Here is a 21,454-nt window from a genome sequence, read left to right as displayed (position 1 = left end):
CAGAACTTCTTGTTAGTTGCAATCCTTGGCTAATGTTCTCCAAGATTTTTACAAATAATCCCAAACTAGTTTCTTTTAGATCTCCTGGCTGCTCTGTGGATTCTAGATATGTCCTCAGGCTGTCTCTTGACACTCAGATTACAGTGTTTATTTCAGAGCATGATACTTAAACATCTGCTTCAGAATGGATATTAAGTTTTAATACATTTGTAAAGCTTAGCATCTCTGTGATCCTATAGGTTGTTGTTATCTAAATGTACTCAACTGCACCCTACTTACCAGACTGGGCAGGAACCTGACAATTTTTTAAAAGACCCTATTTTTTAAAAAAAGGTCTTAGCTTAAAGAGGTGGCTTGCTTTTTTTTTTTTTTTTTTTTTTTTTTTTTTAGTAACGTGAACCACAAAAAAATAAACTACAGTCAAATTGTATAACTAGGATGAGAGGACTGGGTAGGAAGGAAGTTTACAATGCAGTAAACAACAGCTGAAAAAATGCTTCATAAATATTTTCATCACAGTTTCTGTGATTCATTGTCCCTCAGCTGAAGAGCTGGTCTCTTGCGTGCCATGAAAATGAGAATCCTAATCTATTTTGACTATATGATTTGTCAGTAACGTAGTAGAGTTTTGAGACTTACTGTTTCACTAGAAGAAAAAAATAAAAATAAAAATATAAAATAAAACCCTCCCTTATTCTCAACTGGCAACAGCTGGGACCACTGGTTAAGTTTGCTTCAAGTGTTTAATTTAATGCCTTTGAAATATGCAGGGTGGAATACTACCAGAATTCTAGTGTTCTTGATCATTTAAAGGGTGTTTTTGCAATTTGTATGCCTAGTTAAAGGTAAATGTCTCACTTGTTCATTCTTAACCGGGCAAAATATTTTTTTTGAGATTTTTTTAAGTCTAGCCAAAGGGGAAACATGTACAAAATAGTCAAACAAATATGATGACTATTAACGCAGTTCTAGTGAAAGTGTTTCCTGTATTTAATTTACTGAGTGACTTTTATGCAGTTATTAAAAAGGGTTATCTAAATACTATACTGAATAAGGTTTCAATCTGAAGAAAGATTGAGTCTTTTTTCCTATAGTGTCATTAAAAGAAATACATTAACAGAAACAGAATTAGAAGAGCCACATTTCAGTAATCCTTCCATGATGTATGGAAGAACTGTGGTCTGCTAGGACAATAGCAGACCTGTGTTTTAATTTTAATCCTGAATTTTGATGAGCCTGAACATTTTCTACACCTTCTCCAAACATGGACTCTGCCCCTGTAGAGGTGGAAAGAGAGTTATGAGTGGTGATTGCAAAGTACTCTGTCTCTCTGTAGGGATAAAATACACTCAGAGGAGCAGTAACAACTGTAAACTGAAACTGTTGGCTCAGAAATCTATGTTCAATTTACATGGCCATGGCCAGCAGTACAAACCTTTTTTTTGGCACAGACTGCCTAAAGAATTGGGATTTTGAATGTGCATTCACCTGGCTAAATCCGTTAATTTGCTGTGATAATCCCTTCCTAAGGCAACCCTGAAAGTAGAGAAGCCGAGTTCCTTAATCCCATGAACACTTGTTCATATTGGTGAACTTCATTTCTGTTGATTATTGGAGCAAACAAGCAACCATTTTACTGGACTAGACTATCTTCTGCTTAATTAGATATAATATTGATACAGACCCAACATAACACTTCTAATGACTGTTTTCTATTTGAAAGATGATTATGATTAGCTTAATTTCTTGGGGTTGCATGTAATTATTACCTGTCAGAATTTATAATAGGAGAGAATAGGAACCACAAATTTTTAAATGCATGTATTTACACTTTTACTTCATATTGTTAGTAGTTCACATTATTATGATTTAGCAACTGCGTTTGTAATACTCACAGATTAATAAATCTAAAGGGACAAGCTCTATTGTAATGGCAGAGAGAAGACCCCTTTCTTTCTCCACCTAATAGAAACCCAGGCAGAGTGATTAGATGATTAATACTATGTGGTTAAATACCAGTCACTGCTTCCAGAGGTTTAGCTTCTGTGAGACACTTGCACATGCATATGAATCCTATTCAGATTAGTGGGAGCTTTGTAAAGTCTGCAAAATAATTATACATCTAACTAGTTTCAGTACTTAGAAAAAAAAGATATCTTGTACTCAACGCGGTGTCAGGGATTTAGAAGAGGGGTGTTTGGCTGTGTGATCTCGAGCAATCGATTGAAATCAATAGGCTTTGGATCCAGCATAAGTAACAGTGAATTAATTCTCCATCTGTAAAACTAAAATAATGTTATTTCCTTTGGTTTTCTTACCCATCTTATACTTTGGGGAAGGATCAATCACATATTAAGTGAACTGAGTGGTTACTAGAAGGTCTTGATCGTCTTTAAGATTGGCTTAGAGAAACAGAATAAATACATATTTGCCTGGTTTTTAAGCCTGTAAGATACATTCACATCATGCTGCAGGCTTTTACACAGTCAGGAAAGGCAGAAAAAAATATTGAAAGAAAGTAGAAGAGGAAAACCCCAGACATTTTGTCTATAGTCATCCCCTCCAGGAGCTGGGTCTTGAAGAAAAATACATAATCTTGCAAAACTTGAAGTAAATTCACAAGAGTCAGGAACACTAGCAGTTCATTTTGGACATGCGTACTTTGAACATAATATTCTTTATAGGAGTGTAATTTCTTTTATTGAATATTGACAACCTGCTCCAGGGACTTCCCCTACTATGGATATGACATTACTGCAAGTAGTTTGGTGTACACGAGATTTTCCAGTGAGTTACTTAAAGAATTTAAAAGAGAAATAATAATGTGAGATCTTTTTCCCCAGATTTACTCTTGGTACAGAAATTAATTCTGAGGTGAGAAGTCATGGAGAAGAGGCCTCAGATTTTAGGGGTGGGGAGAGAGGGAAGGAGACACAGACCTGTCTCAAAATTGTTTTCCAGTTATTCCACAAAATGTCCTCAAACTACTTCTAGCAAAACAGCAGGCACCAGCGATTTACAGAAAAATGGGGGGCTACCTTGGACGTCTGGAAAAAGGCTTCAAAAGGGAGCTGGCAGGGAAAACTAATTTAAACCTAGGCTATAACCCCATCCATCTGTCACTAAAAGCAGTATATAAATGCTCAGATACCCTGGGACTGTACTCACATGACCAGAGGTATCCACAGTCTGATGTGATGGCAGCAGGGGAACAAAAGCCAGTGACATTTTGAGGAGATGTATGGGTGACCTCCCGCTCTGCGCACCGCCCACGAGAGGGCAAGGGTCCAGGCGTGTGGGTCAGCTTGAATGAGAGTCCTGGGTCTGTCTTCCTTCCTTCCTTCCTTCCTTCCTTCCTTCCTTCCTTCCTCCTTCCCTCCTTCCTTCCCTCCTTCCCTCCCTCCCTCTTTCCCTCCTTCCCTCCCTCCCTCTTTCCCTCCCTCCTTCCTTCCCTCCTCCCTCCCTCCCTCTTTCCCTCCCTCCTTCCTCCCTCCTTCCCTCCTCCCTCCCTCCTTCCTCCTCCCTCCCTCCCCTCCCTCCCCTCCTTCCCTCCCTCCCTCCTTCCTTCCCTCCCTCCTTCCTTCCCTCCCTCCTTCCCTCCTCCCTCCCTCCCTCTTTCCCTCCCTCCTTCCTCCCTCCTTCCCTCCTCCCTCCCTCCTTCCTCCTCCCTCCCTCCCCTCCCTCCCCTCCTTCCCTCCCTCCCTCCTTCCTTCCCTCCCTCCTTCCTTCCCTCCCTCCTTCCCTCCTTCCTCCCCTCCCTCCCTTCCCTCCTTCCTTCCCTCCTCCCTCCCTCTTTCCCTCCCTCCTCCCTCCCTCCTTCCCTCCTTCCCTCCCTCCCTTCCCTCCTTCCCTCCCTCCCTCCTTCCTTCCTCCTTCCTTCCCTCCTTCCTTCCCTCCTTCCTCCCTCCCTTCCCTCCTTCCTCCCTCCCTTCCCTCCTTCCTCCCTCCCTCCCTCCTTCCTTCCTCCCTTCCCTCCTTCCTCCCTCCCTCCCTTCTTCCTTCCCTGCTCCCCAGGGAGGCAGGCCGGTGTCCTCACCCACAGCATGGCTTGGCTGCAGCAGAGCATCTTGCCTGACCCGAGATCCCTCTGCAGCTGGGGCAGGATTTCGTAGAACAGAAAGGTGTTTACACAAGCAGGCAAAGGCCTTGCAAAGCTGGTGGCTGAAAGTCACAATTAGGCAACCTTAGCCAGGAAATTCAGCCCATATTTTGACTGTCAGTCGGGGGTGATAAATAAAGTTTGGGCATCTTGTGAGTGAATCTTCAGTCTCTTCAACATGCAAATCAAGACTGATTTTTTAAAAGATGTTCTGTAGTTGAAACATGAGTCACACAGGTTTCTTGCTCAGGGAGTGAAAGAAAGGAGTGAAAGCAAGGAATAAATCTCTTCTTTGGCCAGTGTAAAACAGCAGGTGAGCCTAGGTGATCACAAGTCCCTTTTTTCCTCACAATTTATTAATTTCTGTGGATGAAATTCCTTCCTGTCTGTAAAGAGGAGAGGACATGTAATTAGTGATTTAGTTTTAGAAATAATTTCAGGGGAAAAAGTCCCCAAAAGTCTAAGGATTCTGGCTCCCATATTACTTCCAAAAACCTACGCAAAACAACACAACATGCAAAATTCATCATGTCTTAAAAATGAAAGAAAATAATTCCTGTTTGCATTTTTTAACAAATAATCCACATTTCTCATCGTCAGCCACAACTTATGAAAAATACATAGCTACTCAAAAACTGTTTTACTTGTACATTATTCCAAAAGCCTGATGTAGGTTAGTTTTAAAGTTATCGATGTGCAGTGATTTGATTTATAAATGCTGTTAAGGCAACTCATAACTGTTTCTGTTATAGCATTCATTGTATAATATTTTTTTCTTCAAATTAACTTGTAGTAAAATGTATTTTCCCACAAACATAATGCAATGCCATTAATTTTGCATGAGTTGCTTTTAAGGCAGAAAGTGTTACACAATCCAGTTTTTACAGAATAAATCACCTTTGGGGAAACCAGCAGAGAAAGCTTTTTCCCCATTGAAAGCCTCAGAGCTCAGTAGTTTCGTGCTATATGATTTTGCAAGTCAGCTATAAGCAGAGGTGCAAACTCAGGTTTTGGCTGCTATGCAATGTCCCTCCCTTGCAGAGAACTTCTTAAGGCCTACAGAAGAGAGCTTGCTTCTTAAGGCGTGCAGGAAGAGCCTCTTTTCTTGGTGTGCTGCAAAGATGATGGAAGCTACTTTCCTACTGTTCCTTAAACCAGCACTCCCTGCACCCAGTGCCCTCTCCCACTGAAATCTCTTTGGAAAACCCAGTTACTGATAGTTAAATGTTTGTGGTTAACGATATATACTGTAGGAACATTTAACTGTATTTTTGTGAGTGTAGACATACCATGCAACGCCGACAATGACAATCACGTGAACATTGTTATTTTTCTTAAATTAAAGGACTCTTGCATAGGGCTTGTCCTTTTGTTACACAGTTTTGTTGTGCCCAGCATAACACAAGTCTATGCATCAATCCAGTCACTTACATCATAGAATCTTTTAGGTTGCAAAAGACTTTTAAGATCATCAAGTCCAACCACTAACCCAGGACTGGCAAGTCCATCACTAAACCATGTCCCTAAGCACTGCATCTATGTGTTTTTAAACGCTTTCAGTGATGGCAATTCCACCACCTCCCTGGGCAGCCTACACAACTCTTCTTGCTGTTAAATATTGCACAGTATATGTATTACTACTAAAAGATGAATTAGGGCTTATTCTGATTACTCTGAAAGGCTTGCCTGTCTCTGAAGGACTTCACAAGCATTTTTGTTTGTAAAGCACCTAAAACAATAGTGTCCTTTTATCTGCACACTATGGCTTAACAATACAATGGATTTACACTGGCACAACAGCAAAACCAGATACATGCAGAAATGGTACCTCCAGTATCAGAAATCTATTACTTCTGCCTGCGGGTTGCAGCTCTGTCACAGAAAGTGAGCAGCCAAGAAGAACTGTCATCACCAGTTCTCTTTTGCATAGTCATCTCTAGCAAATAAAAATAACTTCTCACATCATGACTTGGAGGTTAGAGATACCACATTCATTTTAGGTAAGCAAATGCAATCATTAAATAGGCAATGAAACTCTGAAAAGGAACTCTTTGCAGTACCAGGACATTGTCTTTAACATCAGACTCTCCTCATTTGCTTCATTCTAGGGAAGTATAGTAAAGAAGTCCTTTCCCAGGAAAGAAGATTAATATTTTCATCACCTTGTATAGTGATGTATTTATAGTATATATTTTTTCCCCTAAACCTTGCCATTGTAGTATTTCACGTCACAGGACTCTATATTCTTTCTTGTAGAGAATGAGTAAAACCTGTGCGTTTCCACAGCAGCCTCATGTCTTGCATAGGATTTTTAAGATTATCATCTTTCTCATTCAAGCATTCTATCATTACAGATGTCCTGCTTCTGGTGCCAAAAATGCCCAGAGGGATTGAATAATTAGCTATGTCGGAAGAGGGGGCTTCCATGGCAAGACCACATGCTGATGCTGAGTCCCACAAACTATGGATTCCCACAGCAATACGGATGAAGGAACACAGACAAAAAACTGGCTGGACATAGGCTCATTGCTGTGGAAGTCCTCTTTTATACTTCCTTTTGGAAGGAGGATTTCATGGTGTCTTGTGTCGTTACTATATGTTTTCACAGCATCCAGCACAACGGGGATCTGGTCCCTGCTGGGAGGCATGATGAGTAAATACATTGCATTTACAAACATATTACAAATTCTATACATTTTCTTGCCCATAAGAATTGAATCTTACACCTACCCCCTGGTGCTGGAGGTGATGACAGTAGTATTTTCTTCCTCAGTTATTAGTTACAGTTGGCAAAGTAGGTAAACATATTCAAATTCCGTTGAAGCAATGCACTACACTCATTTCTTCCTGCTCTACTAGAAATTCACGTAATTTTAATGTCAATATAGTTTCAAAAGAAAAGAGGCAACTAGACATATTAATTTCTGCTTGCTCTTTGCTGTCACTTTTCTTGTTTCAATAGGGCTTTTAAAATAGAATACCTGGAGAAATGGCCTCTGATTTATCTGGAAGAGAGAGACTGGGGAGGGGAGAAGCTGGTAACTTTAGGGCATTTAGCATTTGTAAAGGGATAATTTAAAGAATTACAGAAGCTACTACAAAAGACTAATGCTCCAGCTGATACTAATTTTCAGAGTAGTGTAGTGCCTTTAAATGACATGTTTTATACATCTTTTATTTTAGACAGAAAAGTCTAAGCCTAGGGAGAAGAAAGAAAGGGTGAAATATAATAAATGATCCAAAAAATTAAAGCCTGATTCAAAGTTCAGCAAAACCAAGAGAATGAATTCTTGAGACACCAGTGGTTTTCTAGCTCTTCATGAGCATAAGCCATGCTGGCCAAAAGGAAAAGCCAGCTATGCTACCTAAAGCAATGAATATTGCCAAAAATGTATCATCTCTAGAGACAGATTCCCAGCCAGTGTGAAAATGTCCTCTTTCCCCAAAAAACTTCACAACATTTTACCCCAGCTGTACATTTGTCTTATTGTATCAAAGGTAATTCACAGATTATTGCAAATTATGAATGTACTAGAGCTGTAGGTGTTTTGTTAGTCTAATAGTTAATCAGCACAACCCACGATGGAAATTTAGGTGTATAATGGCATCTCATATAGGCATTATTGTAGCATTAAAATGCTCCTGCTCATGATTTATTGGTCCATCAGAACATGCTTGAGGTTCTTTCTTAAATCAGACCTGTGATTTTTCACAAAATACCTGAGCCATGTAGTAATGGATCTATAAATATCTAGCAGTATATATGAATGCTATTGCTATAATATATCTGTCTATGTTTAAAAAACCCTGGATTTTTAAAAGTCCTTAAAACGCAAGCTTTCCTTTTTTAATTTATACAGCTCTTGTGCTCCAAGAGAAGTGGCAGTCAGAGAGTCTGTACCAGAAGTACAGCAAGCATCTTCATTGCACTTGGTATTGTGAAAAGTACTTAGTTTTCTAACTGACCTGGTGATCTTTAATTGTTCTCATATGTGACCCTGATTTCCCATTCCTTCCTGCTTCCCCTCATGGACCACAGGGTGCTTGCCTTCTCTCCATCTTTCCCTGCCTGCTCTCCCCAACAGAACTTTGGACATACTGGCCAAATCTAAATACAACTGTGAAAAAAAAAAAAAAAAAAGGAAAAGAGAAAAAAAAAGGCTCAAAAGATTACTTAGTTCCTGCTTGTCTAATGAAGCTGGTGGCTGGGGAGCGCAGTATTTGTGAGCAGGGAGCCCGGGCAGAGCTCAGCCTTCACCCCTGCTCTACACCAGTAGCCAGCTCAACATGCACATTCCAACTGGGTGATCAGCAAGTGCATGGCAGCAAAACAGCCCCAGTTTCTTGCCCAGTGGAAATGTCATAGGAGACAGGGAAGGGATATAGGGCAGCTGGAAAAGGCTTGGAAGTCCTTTATTAGTAGAAATTAAGGCTTTATTAGTCCTGCTACTCATAGAACCACTTGTTTTGCCATCACGTGGTTTCCTATGAATTTTCTTCTGAGTTTCCTGACCTCACTCTTGCTTTCTGTTTTCATACAGTCCCCCAAATAGTCTGTGACCATTCCATGGTAAATATGGGTTGAGTTTCTTTGGGTGCACTGCTTGATTTTAAATGTTAGTAGTCTGCATAGGTATAAAAAGCAAACATAAATCTCTACAGCCATTTGATAGAAAAGGGAAGACAAATTTAGAGAGATTTCACAGCTAAGCTACTTAATCCGTGCTAGGACTGGCAATCAAAATCCAAACAAAACCCTAAGCCTCATTTTATTCCTGAAAAGAATTGGTCAAAATTAGGTTTGAGCTTTTTTTTGTTTATTTTTGTTAAGTGCCTATCCCAAATGCTGTTTTCTTTGCAAATTACAGTGAGAAAAAAAAAGAGTCTTGAATTTGTGATGAGGTAGAATTTGGGAAAGATTGTATTACAAATTAATTTTGAATATTTCAATATATTATGACACAATAAGTATTTCAAGTACAATTTATTTTACAATTTAATAGTGCATTTATTTGAATGTTATTTCCTGTTGGGTTATTTTCCATGGCATGAGAAGCATAAGTTATATTATTTTACAATATCATGATTGGTGTGTCATAAAATAATGCAAAAGTAATGAAAGTTCCATACCGATGAGGAATAAAAAGAAATGAAAATGACAAAACAAAATGAATTTTTAGCATGTTCCTGAAGCAGGATTTTTTTTTTTACAAAAACATTTTCTATTTAATTTTCAAAATTTGAAGTCAATACAAATTTACACATCCAGAGTTGTGCCAGAACAATTCCAGTTCCCCGGCAGAAAAGTGTTGTGACAGAGGCTTCCAGACTGGTACTGTTAAGCTCTCAAAGGTGTATACAGCAACCTTACTCAGCTACTTACCTAACAAAAGGCTGAAAGGCATGGAGGTGCACCGATTCTAGTCAGATTTGCTCAGAAATAGGTGAACATGGTGAATTCAGTAAACTGAGGGATAGCCTGCATGCCTTCTGTCTGCTGGTGGATTGCATTCTCTTTACTTCCACTCTCATCTTTATAAAAGGGAGAAAAAGCTCTTTCTGGTGTCTGACCCTTTTTCAGAAAATTTCTTCTAAAGGGAGAGTATTTTTTTTAATGTAAATACACAGCTAGCAGTGCAAAACCAATATAACATGTTTAGAGACAAACTTGGCTAGTGTAAATTGACATGACTGCACCGGGCAAGCATGTGTTTATGTGTATTCTTAGATAATTTGACCCATAATTACTGGAAATATTAGTCAGTTGGATTATTTCATATGCCAGAATTCATCTAGGAGATTGCTAAGTGATACAGCCCTCTCTACTCACGTATACTGGAACTGACCTGAGCTAAAAACATAGTTCTGAATATCTCCAGTTTCTGGAAAGACTGGCTTTAGATCAGAGCTAGCTGTTGGTAGGCAGTTCACTGCAGTTTACCAAGTGAAATATTACATTCTGTATAAAGCCTTTGTGTAGTTGCTGACAACACTTATCTATATGTAGTTATTTCTATGTTATTACCATGGTGAGCTCATCCATTTATATCTCGTTAGACATGACCAGCACACTGGTTTACCAAGCTAACAAGAGAGCAGTATGGGACACACTGAGAGAAGCTACAGTAAAACAGTACCCAATTTTTAATATTGTCTTTGAAAATTCACAATAAGAAAAAGTAATCTGATCTAGAAGCCAAATTCACAAAATATGGAGATCGATTTGAACAGGTGTTTTCCTGATAAACTTTCTGTGAAATTCTGATTTCTAATAATACAGCACGGTCTCAAAGTAAGGACAGGGTGCAAAAACATTAATGATGAAGTATTGCTTTAGTGCTGAATTTGGAAATTACCTGGCTTTCTCATTAGCTGGTTAACTGTTTTAGGGTCAGATCCTTGGCTGCAATAATCTGATGTCACGCTTTTGAACAACTTTACCCTGGCTGAAGATGGGGCTGTCTGTGATTAATGAGCAGCTGGAGTGGCAGAATTTCTGAATTTCTGCAATTATGGAAAATTACTGCCCGTGGGAAAGTAGGTGACTCAGCAGTGCAGTGGTACTGACTTGTCCCAAAGAGAAAAAACATTCAAAGGGAAATGTTGAATGAAAGATCACGTATTTGCTAAAATTCTATTATTCAAATTCTTATTGATATTCTGCTAACCTTTAACCTCTAAAAAATGCTTTAGTGGAAGAACTGTGTGATGCAATTACATACAGATCACCAGATGTGTTATAATTCCTTGAGTTATAAATGTGAAAGAGGTACGAAAGTGGATAACTATCTGATTAGCTTGCACTTACAAAAGGCAGTATTAAGTTCCCATAATGTCTTCCACTTATGCTATGACTCAAGGAAAAGCACTAAGTTACTAATACAGTATTTTAAATCTTAAAAAGAAATGTGATGCTTTGTGCGTTGCTGCATAAAGGAAGGACAGAACTGGAATGGATGACCCAGAAGGTTCTTCCGCTTTTGAATTCCTGAAAAATGAAAAGTTGCCTCAAATGGAAAAGTAAAAGTATTTTGGCTGTGAAGGTATAGGAAAAACAGGATTTGAAGTTTTAAAGTTGTCCTTTTCTGAATGAAAAGTGTAATGAATACAACCCACACCTGTAAAATCTGCGTTTCTTCATAACATTTTTTGTGAAGAAAAAGTAGTCTTGAACCTTACACATGATAGCAACTTACTAGAAAGTTAACTATATTTAAAATCTGGTGTTAAACTGCAAGTCTAAGAAGCTGGAGGGAAAACTGGCTTGACCATCACACATGGAAGGTATTGTGCCAATCGAGAGCTGTTTTTACAATGAAATCTGTCTTGTTTTAAATAAACTAAGGGTGGTCTTTCACTGTTTTCCCTTTGAAAAGTGCTGAAATAGAGGAAAAGGAAGGTTATAACACTTCAGAAATACTTTAAAAGAATAAAAGGTGAGTAAGACTAATAATTGCAGTGAAATGTTCCAGGGTGGTTTATTCAGTTAGCACAAAGGGTAATAAGAGCAGATGCTGTTCCAGTCCTTACAATTCTTTAGCTTCTATTGACGTACAATGAAAAGAACAAAAGATAATTAATGGTCTATGAAGAGGACACTCTTAGTAGTAAGCTCATGTCTCAGCATCCATCTTCACGTTGATCAATATTAGAAACTATAACTTCAACAGTTGTTTTATGAGGCCTTTAAAAAAAAGGACACAGAATTATCAAGATCATAAAAAAATGTATTTCATTCTTTTGTGACTATAGCCTCATTATTCTGCCTGCAAAAGGACACTGCAATTCTTCTATGTCATAGCCCATCCTGAAGGGGAAGGTATTTGTGTTATTTTTCAACTTGCCGTCTGTGTAGTTTGTCTCAAGTGCAAGGGTCCTTCTTTAAGCCAGCTGGCCCATAAAACAAATGCCTCCCTGCCCTCCTGGCTGGCTGTGTGCTCCAGGCATTCCTTGGGCACGCACAGCCTGGGCAGTGTGGTGCCGTGCAGCGCTGCCAGACTGCAGCCAACAACCAAGTACATGCCCTGCCTGGGACTGAGCTGGCAGGACTTAAACCAGCTCTAGCCTAAAGCAGCTTGGATGCACTCGGGCACAGCAGTGCTCTTGCTAACAAGCTCTGCCTCTCTCATAGGTGTCACACAGAGCACATTCCCCTCCCCCCCCACCCCACCCCCCAGCTGCAGCTACAGGGTTCAAGCACCAGCTTTTGGAGGTAGGGGAGATGGTATGTGGTGGTTCACACCGCACTGCGTGGATATGCTCACGGTTTCCTCTGCCACAGCAGGCCATTGTAAGCACAGATCCTGGCAGGCACTTCGTAACTCTTAGACACCTAAGGCATGTGAATAGTTCTGTAGGTAGACATAAAACTCAAGCTTAAACTATTTTTTCCATACCTAAAGTCAGGTGATACAAATCCAACGGTTGGCATAGCAGGATTTGGAGGGGAGAAAGCACTAAAAGCCTCAGAACGATAAATGGGAGAGGGATGTAGAAGTAGAGCTGCTGAGAAGGGCTGGACTAGAAATTTTGCACTGATTGAAAGCAACGCTGCCTTGAAGTTGATATACAGATCATAGAATCGTTTAGGGTGGGAAAGACCTTTAAGATGATCAAATCCAACCGTTTCTCAGAAGTGCAAGATATGGAGACCATGAGTTCTGTTTTGAGCTAGCTCTGCGACTGTGCTAAGCTTAACAGTCTTTCAGCTTCCCTTGACTTCATCAGATGATCAGCTCTCCAGAGCATGGGTTGGCCCTGACTACTCTTTCCCAGAACCCAGCATGATAAGATGCTGACCTCTTGTAGGGATGCAGGCCCTGCAGAAATGTGGCTTATACTGTATTTAGACAGGCAGATCATCCTCCATCACATCGGAAAAGATCATCCTATCCTTGAGCTGGCAATGCCAGCTCTGAAAACCCGTACACTTGCCCTGTGCTAGGACACATGAAAGATTTCGATCTGCTGTCACGTGTGCTGTAAAGTCGTTGCCAGCTAACAGCACTTGCATCCATATCTGATGGATTCTGGGCTCCAGACCTCACAGGTGTAAGAAAGCAATTTCAGATATTTTCAGAGTTTTTGAAAACATAAAAAAAACCCTATCCGCCATATTCATGTCCACAGTGGTTGTACGCATTACAAGAAAAGACACTTGCAGGCTATGGGAGATGTGCTGTTCTACTGGATGTTGCATAGAATGGCTTAAGTGCAATGAATACAGATAAAATGTTTTATTTTCTTTTTGAACTGAGAAAGATGAGATGGCTCCTTCTATTGTTCCCTGTAGCTAGGAAGGAAAGGGGCACAGCTGGCATCAGGAACTGCGAGGGCTATGTCCCTTTCCTGGCCTGGTACAGTTCAACATGGTTTGAGTGCAACAGAGACCTTGATGATGTTGGGGAAGGGGAAAGGGTACATCCTTGGTTTCAGGGAGTCCAGTCCCATCGCACTGGAATTGGCATCGCTTAGCAGGCACATCAGAGAGACAAGTCAGGGTTTAAGTAGAGATTCACTTACAGCACTTTTTGCAAATGAGGACTTTTCCAGTGCCCAGTAAAACACTCTGTAACTGTGGAAAAGAAAGTGTTCTCATCTAAACCCAAAGAAAAAGCTAGAAAAATCTGAACTTTACATACCATTTAGCACAGATATAATTTTACAGCTTTAGATTATTGAAATCTGTACTGAGTTCTCTGTCTGTTCATATTATTGCTAGAAACAAGTTGACTAACTCCTGAGCATTAATGGCACGTATATTGTATATTTCTGTGGGGTGTCAGATTGTATAAGAGGAAAACTTTTCTTTCTGTACTGATTTGTTGTCTTTGAGTCAACAGTTTTATTTTCTTGAATCAGTATTTCTCCAAACTCGGCCTTTTCAGTGAAACAGCAGTTGCTGACTGATCTCTACTAGCAGAATTTCTTGTGTTCTTCTCTATGTTTTTTTTTGTATGGTTATTGTCAAAATTCAATAATATCACTAATAAGTAAAATAGATAAATATCACTAATAACATTTGGAAGAAGTGGGGCTACAGTCTAAAGATGGTGCCAGGTTCCAAGCAAGGCTCAGTAGGTCAATTAATGCTTAAGTGTGGAGTCCTAACTAATGCAATGAAACAGCAATTGGATTGCCCAGCAAACCCCATATAAATCTTTGGGTGGGAAGAGACAGACAAACTTCTGTAGAGCAGAACCTGTGTAACTGCCAAGGAGGCTACATCAGGAAACTGACACATTCTGGTTAGACTGAGAGAACCTGGAGATGGGGTAAAAAAGACAATGGATGCCCAGCCAGGCAAAATGGTGCCATGGCTGTTTGTCTACCTCAACCCAAAGAAATTCTGCTGCTCCTCAAGATTTTGCTGTATGTCACCACCACTTCACACTGGTATTAGCCTATGCTGCACAGGTCCCTAAAGTCTCCAGGGAAGGTGGTTTTCTGCATTCTGCTGACTGCAGCGATGAGGTATCTCGCTAGAGCTGAAGCAGATACCCATAGTTAAGACACAGTTTAATTTAATTCTTAGTCTCTGTGCTTAAATGAACAATATAGAATATTAAATCAGTGTCAGCTGCAAGAGGATGGTCTTGTTAACACCAGACCCTCATTTCTTGCCACCTCAATCTCAAGCTCAATGTACTACTTCCTGAAGGGTTCCATTGCTTTTCCTTGTAAAAGCAAGGTACTTCTAAGTTTTTGCTGTAGTAAATTCTGTGTTTCTCAGATGCTTTGTAGAGAGTGTATTAAGAAATCAATATACATAATAAAATAGAGCCTAAAAGGCCTCCAGACTACCATCTAACACTGCGACACTTGAATTGCTTCAGTGCACATAAGCAACAGCGTACAGAAGGAAACTAATTCCAGGCAGAAAGGAAAGAACATGCCATCTTTGCTACTGGCCCCTCAAGAAGACGCTTTCCTGTCTGTAACAGACATGCCCCAGCATGCTTCAACCTAACTTTAAAGCTAACCCTTCAAGTTTTCCCACTGGTTTGATCTTGAAGGCAGTTATTGCTTCAAGCAGCACAAGCAGCTTTCCCTCGAATCCTGGGATTATACCCTTCCACTGGCCAAACAGAGGTGGTCCAGGTAATGTATAAATCAAATGTGGACAACCCTTAATAACATATCAACATCTGAAAGCAAATTTTCTGATTTGCTTTATTCTTGCCTAAGGTACTTGCAGACAAATGGAATAATCTCTTCATTAGAGGAGGCCAGAAGGGATCCAAGAGTGAAGATGACAAAAACATTAATCTGCATGCATTTTGTTTTCTTTTCCAGGTACCTCCATCATCCACCCTTCTCGATGTGAAACACAAATTTCACAAAGCATGTAAGTACTATGACTAGTAGACTAGAGGCATGGTTAGAGGCCTTTCAGCTTGGAGAAACTGCCAAATTTATTTTTCATGAAATCTCACACAAAAGCTGAGACTGGCTTGACAGCTCCAGTGCTAAATAAGAGCAGTGTTTGGACTAAGGTTCTACTGTAGCTATAGCAGACGTGAGAGCCTGGAAGGAGAAGACTGTATAATTTATCACTGCCAGCCCATGAGGGGCAATACTTTACTGCTTTTTTTAACATTACACATTGTCAATTGAAGACCACAACTGCATTTGCCCTCATAGTGTTATATTAGGTAAGCTTCAATAACATTAGACTCCTGCAAGCTGGCCATAAACAGACCATGTAGACCAAACAACTACTCTAGTGGGGAACTCGAGCACAGATGACTAAATGACTTATCTGGGCTTGTGCAGGCAATCTGAGAGACTTCTCAGCTGACTCAGCCACGTCCAGTTCCTTAAAGGTTAGGGCAACCTCCCTTTCTTCTAGCACCACTTTTTTTTTATTTTTCATATCCCAGGGAGGGGGGTGGTGTGGTAGGGAAATAGCAGGGGAGAGGGTAATTTTTTGCACGTACAGACTGCATATATGGACCTTGTACCTGAGAAAAAATAAGAGCAATCACACTCCAAAAAATCCCTCTTTTCTCCCTGCCAGAGAACAGAACAGTTTTGCTGGATACTTCCTTTCTGCCACCTCCTAGCCACATGCCTCCAGCTCTTACTAGAGGGAGGTGGTTGGAAAGGTGGGGGAAAGAGCAATGAAAGCAGCTAAGTGCCAAAATCTGATGACATTTACCTCTATCCACTGAATTACTGCTCAGGATTTGGGGGAGTGAGGCCAAATATACCTGAAACCTCCAGAATACACATGTGCGTATAGTGTGCCTTGAGTTCTGAAATGCTAAAATGCTGCTGTATCTGTGTTTGTAGGGGTCCTAACTGTGCCACCCTTGCTCCTAGACTGAAAGATGTTTCTCCTAGCCCTGCCTGTGGGAAGTAATATGCTACTTGTGATGAGGACTGTTAACCCCAAGGGTCACCCACGTTTGAGATGTGTGGGTCTGTGCAAGGCCTATTAACTTGAACTAAACTTCTTAGAACTGCAGAGTTATTTAGTTGAGCAGAAGGTGCAACAAGAATTGAGGGTTAGAAGTGAAGGCCAGAGGAACTCAAATTAGGAACGTGTTATTTGGTTCCAAGAGGCAGGATGGTTTACTGTTGGAGTAAGCATCTTAGATGATGGGCTTTCATTATTTAAAAAAAAAAAAAAAGAAAAAAGAAAAAAGAAAAAAAAGAGACTATATTCAACCAAAGGCTGGATGTCTTCTAAAAAAAAAAAAAAAAAGACAAGGTTTAGTCAGACATTAATACTCAGACTTCAGAGTAGGATAAGTAGAAGAAATGTTATACTTCCTCTCTATCCACAGAATTTTATCAAACACTAAAGCTGAAGGATTCTGTGGTTGCACAAAGGTTCAGTTGATGAAGCAAAAGGCTGTTGACCTGACTGCTCTTAAAACACTTGTTTTCACTCCCTTTAAGGACTTGCAAAATGCAAAATGGTAAAAGTTCAGAAAACCCACAGCTGAATATGAAAAGGCTGAACGTGTAAGCTTTAATATTTCAATAAGAGGATGTCCTCCCATCAGTTTGTGAAATGCAGTGCATTTCTGCCTAGACTCTCTTAAGTCAATTGAAACTGGATTTATATATTGATGCAGCTTAAATCAGTTGAAGATCACTGGGGCAAACGTTTATGCCAATTTCACTGTAATGAGGTTTGTAATGGATTTGGGCTAAAATGGTGCAAGTATGTGTGTAAGCCATTTTAGTGGCATCTGTTTTCATATTTAGAGGTAGCTTATTCCTCAGATACTCTCAGTGATGTGAGCATAAAGGAAGACAGCAAGCAATACAGCAAAGCACGATGTGAATTGTGAACTGAAACTCTGACAGTGCAGCGTTCTACAGCACATGGAAGGGCTGGCATGTGCCTTCAATGCTTTTTCAGTTCTCAAGTTTTTATGTCAAATCCTCCCATTCCTGGGAGTACACTATATCAGTGTCCTGTATCCTCTCTTCCCATTCCAGCTCATTGCTTTGATCTCTCTTTTCCAGTTCAGCCTGGATGTTGTTGTCTCATGAGGTTCCCCCTTCCTCCTCCTTTCCCACTTACAAAGAACAAATCTTCCCTTTTTTCTCTTCATATAATTTGGCATATGACAGCTAATAGAATACAGTTCTTTCAGGCCGGAACTGAGAAGGGGCTGAAGCTGATCTGTGGATGCTTTTGGTTAGCATGCTATTTTGTAGTAGCTCATGCATTCATTTCTTTCATTTTGTGAGTGCCAGACTCACATGTTCCCCTATAATGTCTTGCTAAAACATACTCCTACGCACACCCCTTTACAGTCTCTCTGTCTTCATACATTCTCCTTTGATCGCCCATGCAATTAAGCTTTCTCCTCAGCTGGTATCTTGTCAGCCCTTCAGTGAGAGGAACCCCTGTGCAGCAATTTCAAGGCATCATCCCTGTCACTGATCAGTTTTTGCTGCCTGATTCAAGACAGGAGGAAAAAGACTAAATTATGAATTGCAGCACAGGAGGCTGTTAATTGTTAAAACAAAAGAAATGGGATGCAAGTGACACATAACATGTTCTTGCTAAGTAGTTCCTAAGTCAGTCAAACATTAGTTTGGATCTTTATTTATACAAAAGGCAGAATATGGACTTGGAAGTCCAGGAACAAATACTGAAATACTCCTCGGCCCTCACTTCAGCAAAACTGTCTCCACTGAAACAACCCCAGCAAAGCCCAATCCTGTTCTTTCTGTGTCCCTGAGTTCACGGGGGTAATTCCAGTATTATCATTGGAGATTCGGGGATTTATGAGCTCTTACTGGTGAATAACAATTTAAGATAAACTGCCATTTCCATGAAAATTCAAAGGCTTTCTCTAGACTGAAGGCAGCTGTTTTGAATCAGCCCCTGATCACTGTATCCACTGCCCCTGGCAGGGACCAGAGACACCAGCCAGGGTCAGCACAGAACAGCAGTTTCCCTGTTGCAGCCTTCTAGCCATCAGCTCTAGGGGCTTTCTGTAGCAGATGTTAGATCCAGGCTGCCACGCTTAATAGCAAACATCACACCTGCCCACCATGAATCTGTCTAATCCTCTTTAAAACTACTCACAGTTTTGACCTCAGCAAAACCCTCTAGGAAGGAGTTCTACAATATAAGGATGTTGTGGACAAATGTCTACACTTCTGCTGCTTGATACTTTCTGCCTGAAATTGAGTGGCAGCTGAGTGCCTGGGTCTTACTGGCCATCACACTGTATTATCTAAGGTATGGTCAAAGAAGCCTCAATCAAATTGGTGCTATGCACTAAGTGACTTTACCAAGCCAAAAACCTGTTTAAGAAGGAAGTCTCTTGTCCCATTTTCTCAGTTTCTTATAATGAGTTAGGTGCCTGGCATTTTCTTTATATATAAAGATTATATTTTCAATGGAGAAAAAAATACTTTGTAGGCTAAACTTTGCAAGCTCTTGCCCTTGGCAATAATTCTTCACCTTTAATTTATTTTTATCTTTGCAAAATGTATTGGACTGCTGGGGGAGGAAATCTTATAGATAGGAAATGAAAAACTGTAATAATAATGCTAATTCAAGTATCACATAACTAAAATAAAATACCTCTAGAACAGGTAATATAGTGGAGTCAGTGATCATTAAATATGTTCAAGGTTACTGCTCAAAAGTTGCTGAAAAAGCTCTTGAAAGAAGAGGGGGAAAAAGATCTCAGCAATACTGTAGCAAATTCATGAATGCAGCCTCCTGCCCCAGGAGGTAGCACACCTAGAGCTACCCTTTGAAGTCAGAAGAGTGAACTTGGGGAGGCCAGAAATTGCCCCCTAGGTGGAAGAAACAGGCAAGGAAGGAAGGGCAGGTGGAAGGGAGCATGGTGACAGGTGGGATGGAAGCTGAAGAGAGAACCGAAAACATCACGTGCAGAGTATCCTGGTCTGCGGAGGGGAAGGAGGTGCTCAAGGAATAAGGAACATTACAAGCTGCCAGCTGTCCCAATAAAATACTGACTCTTATTCAGCTCCAAAATTGCAGGCCCCTCCATCTAAGCTAACAGATGTTACATAGGACATTTAAAATAAGCAATATCAATGACATAAATCATTAAGAAAGAAATTGTCAGTAGATGGCACTCAAGAATAAACAGCATCATTTCCAGACACTGAAACTTTAGAAGTCTGCTATACCATCTTACAACTGCTTCAGACAGGCATTTCTATAGCAATCCTGAGAGCTATGTTCCCTAGAAAACCACTGAGATATTTTCTAATGCTTTTCTGTAGAGATAGGACAAAGAGAAAGACAGTGCAATTCCTTCTTCATGGTGGGGACTAGTCTCTCTTTTAGCCGCCTCCTTACAGGCTTAGGGCAGTGTGTTAGGATACATTCATCTGCCAGGTTTTACCTACTGCTCTCATCATGCATGTTCCCTAGAAGTCAGAGGAGAACAGCTAGCCCCTTAGATGTCATCACCCTGCGGACCACCTGGTCAGAGCATAATCTGACTCCCTGCACAAAAGCAAGGTCAGAGGCTCCTGTGCAGGCCCTTCCAACATGCCATTTCACTGAGTCTATCAAACACTCCCACTGACTTCCAAGTGCCTTGCATAAGGTCTTTATCACCTAATGCAAGGACATACCTTACCATTTAAGAGGATAAACATAAGCAAAAGTACCATATCACAGAATTCTTTTCCAGCTGCATGGGAGGCCTGTGCATATTCTCCCTCCTTCCCTTTTCAAAATTACCTGTTACTGCCTCCAGCTCCCTTCTCCTCCCAGTTGCCTGCCACTAGTGCTCAGCTCAGCCAGGGCTGAACAACTGGAAGGAGACTGCAAATAGGTTCTTGTTCACCCAGAACCCTAAAGCACATCTTCAAAACACAGAACAGCAGAAGCCAAGTTAGCCTGGTGAAGAGCAAGAAGGATCTCTCATTGCTTAGAAAACACAAGGTGAGCCTTATGAGAGGAGCTTAAGGCAGATGAGGTATTAAAACTAATCCTGTAGTGGAGGAGGTCCTCTTTTCTCCTTTCCAAAAAATCTGCTAAGGGTTTTCACACTCTGAATCTGAAACTTTCCTGTTTTTAATGACATCTGAGAGCTAGTAGCATGATTCCCAGAGCAAGAGCTTAAGCAATAACTTGTATTTTGCCAGGCCTGTGCTAAAACACAAGAGCTGGATGCAGAGCTGTTGCTGGAAAAGATGACTGTTTGTACTGCATCACATAATTCCCTTCTAGAGGCTGGCTGTGATGTTAAACTGCAAGGCTCAGAGAGGTGAGAAAGGATGCTTTGGGGATTAGTCATTAAGAGCAGTACCAGGGAGAACGGTGACTGCTAAGCCAGTGCCTTGCCTAGCGGCTCTGTATAATCAGGACTGTCTGATAACACAGTCTTGCTGAGAACCTGCAGTTCCTCTGATTTCTCCTCACTGTCTGTTACAGCTGGATTCTCAGGTTGAAGAAAGTTAATGAAATCTGTCAATTTTGATGCCTGGAGAGACTCATGTGCCCAATGAATACACCTGCTGGGGACTCAGAGAGGCTGAATTATGCTATTTACAGCTCTTGCAGGCTGATTTCATAGCCTTGGCCTGTCAATCAACCTGGAACCCTTCATGTGTCTCATAAACTGAAGAGATGCAAATAAGTTATATCTAGGGCATAGAGCCTTCCAGAAGGATATTTCTTCTGTCCTGTATTAGATCAGGCTTGGAAAAAGCCAAAATTGTTGAAAGGCGGCCACAATCTGATCCTGCCATGAGTTCCTTTGTGCTGGATGCACTCCCAGACAGAAAGACAGCTACAAAGTCTGTGGCTTTTAACAAATCTCCAGTTCCTTCCTCCTGATTTTTATGCTAAGTAGCTCACACTGGCCCAGAGTAGCAGTTTAAATCCATACA

General features: G+C 40.7%; 1 protein-coding gene across 1 annotated transcript in view; it reads left to right on the top strand.

Annotated features, from left to right (window-relative positions):
- TECRL (trans-2,3-enoyl-CoA reductase like) overlaps positions 1–21,454 on the top strand; it is an 86,913-nt gene that overhangs the window by 9,531 nt on the left and 55,928 nt on the right. Inside the window, exon 2 of the mRNA XM_080378429.1 lies at positions 15,395–15,446. Coding sequence (XP_080234555.1) covers positions 15,395–15,446 — 52 coding nt within the window. The remainder of the gene's footprint in view (positions 1–15,394; positions 15,447–21,454) is intronic.

This window comes from Falco punctatus, assembly GCF_963210335.1.
Source record: "Falco punctatus genome assembly, chromosome: 1".
Taxonomy (NCBI): domain Eukaryota; kingdom Metazoa; phylum Chordata; class Aves; order Falconiformes; family Falconidae; genus Falco; species Falco punctatus.
The sequence above is the reverse complement of the archived record's forward strand: the minus strand, read 5'-3'. Positions and strand labels throughout refer to the sequence as shown.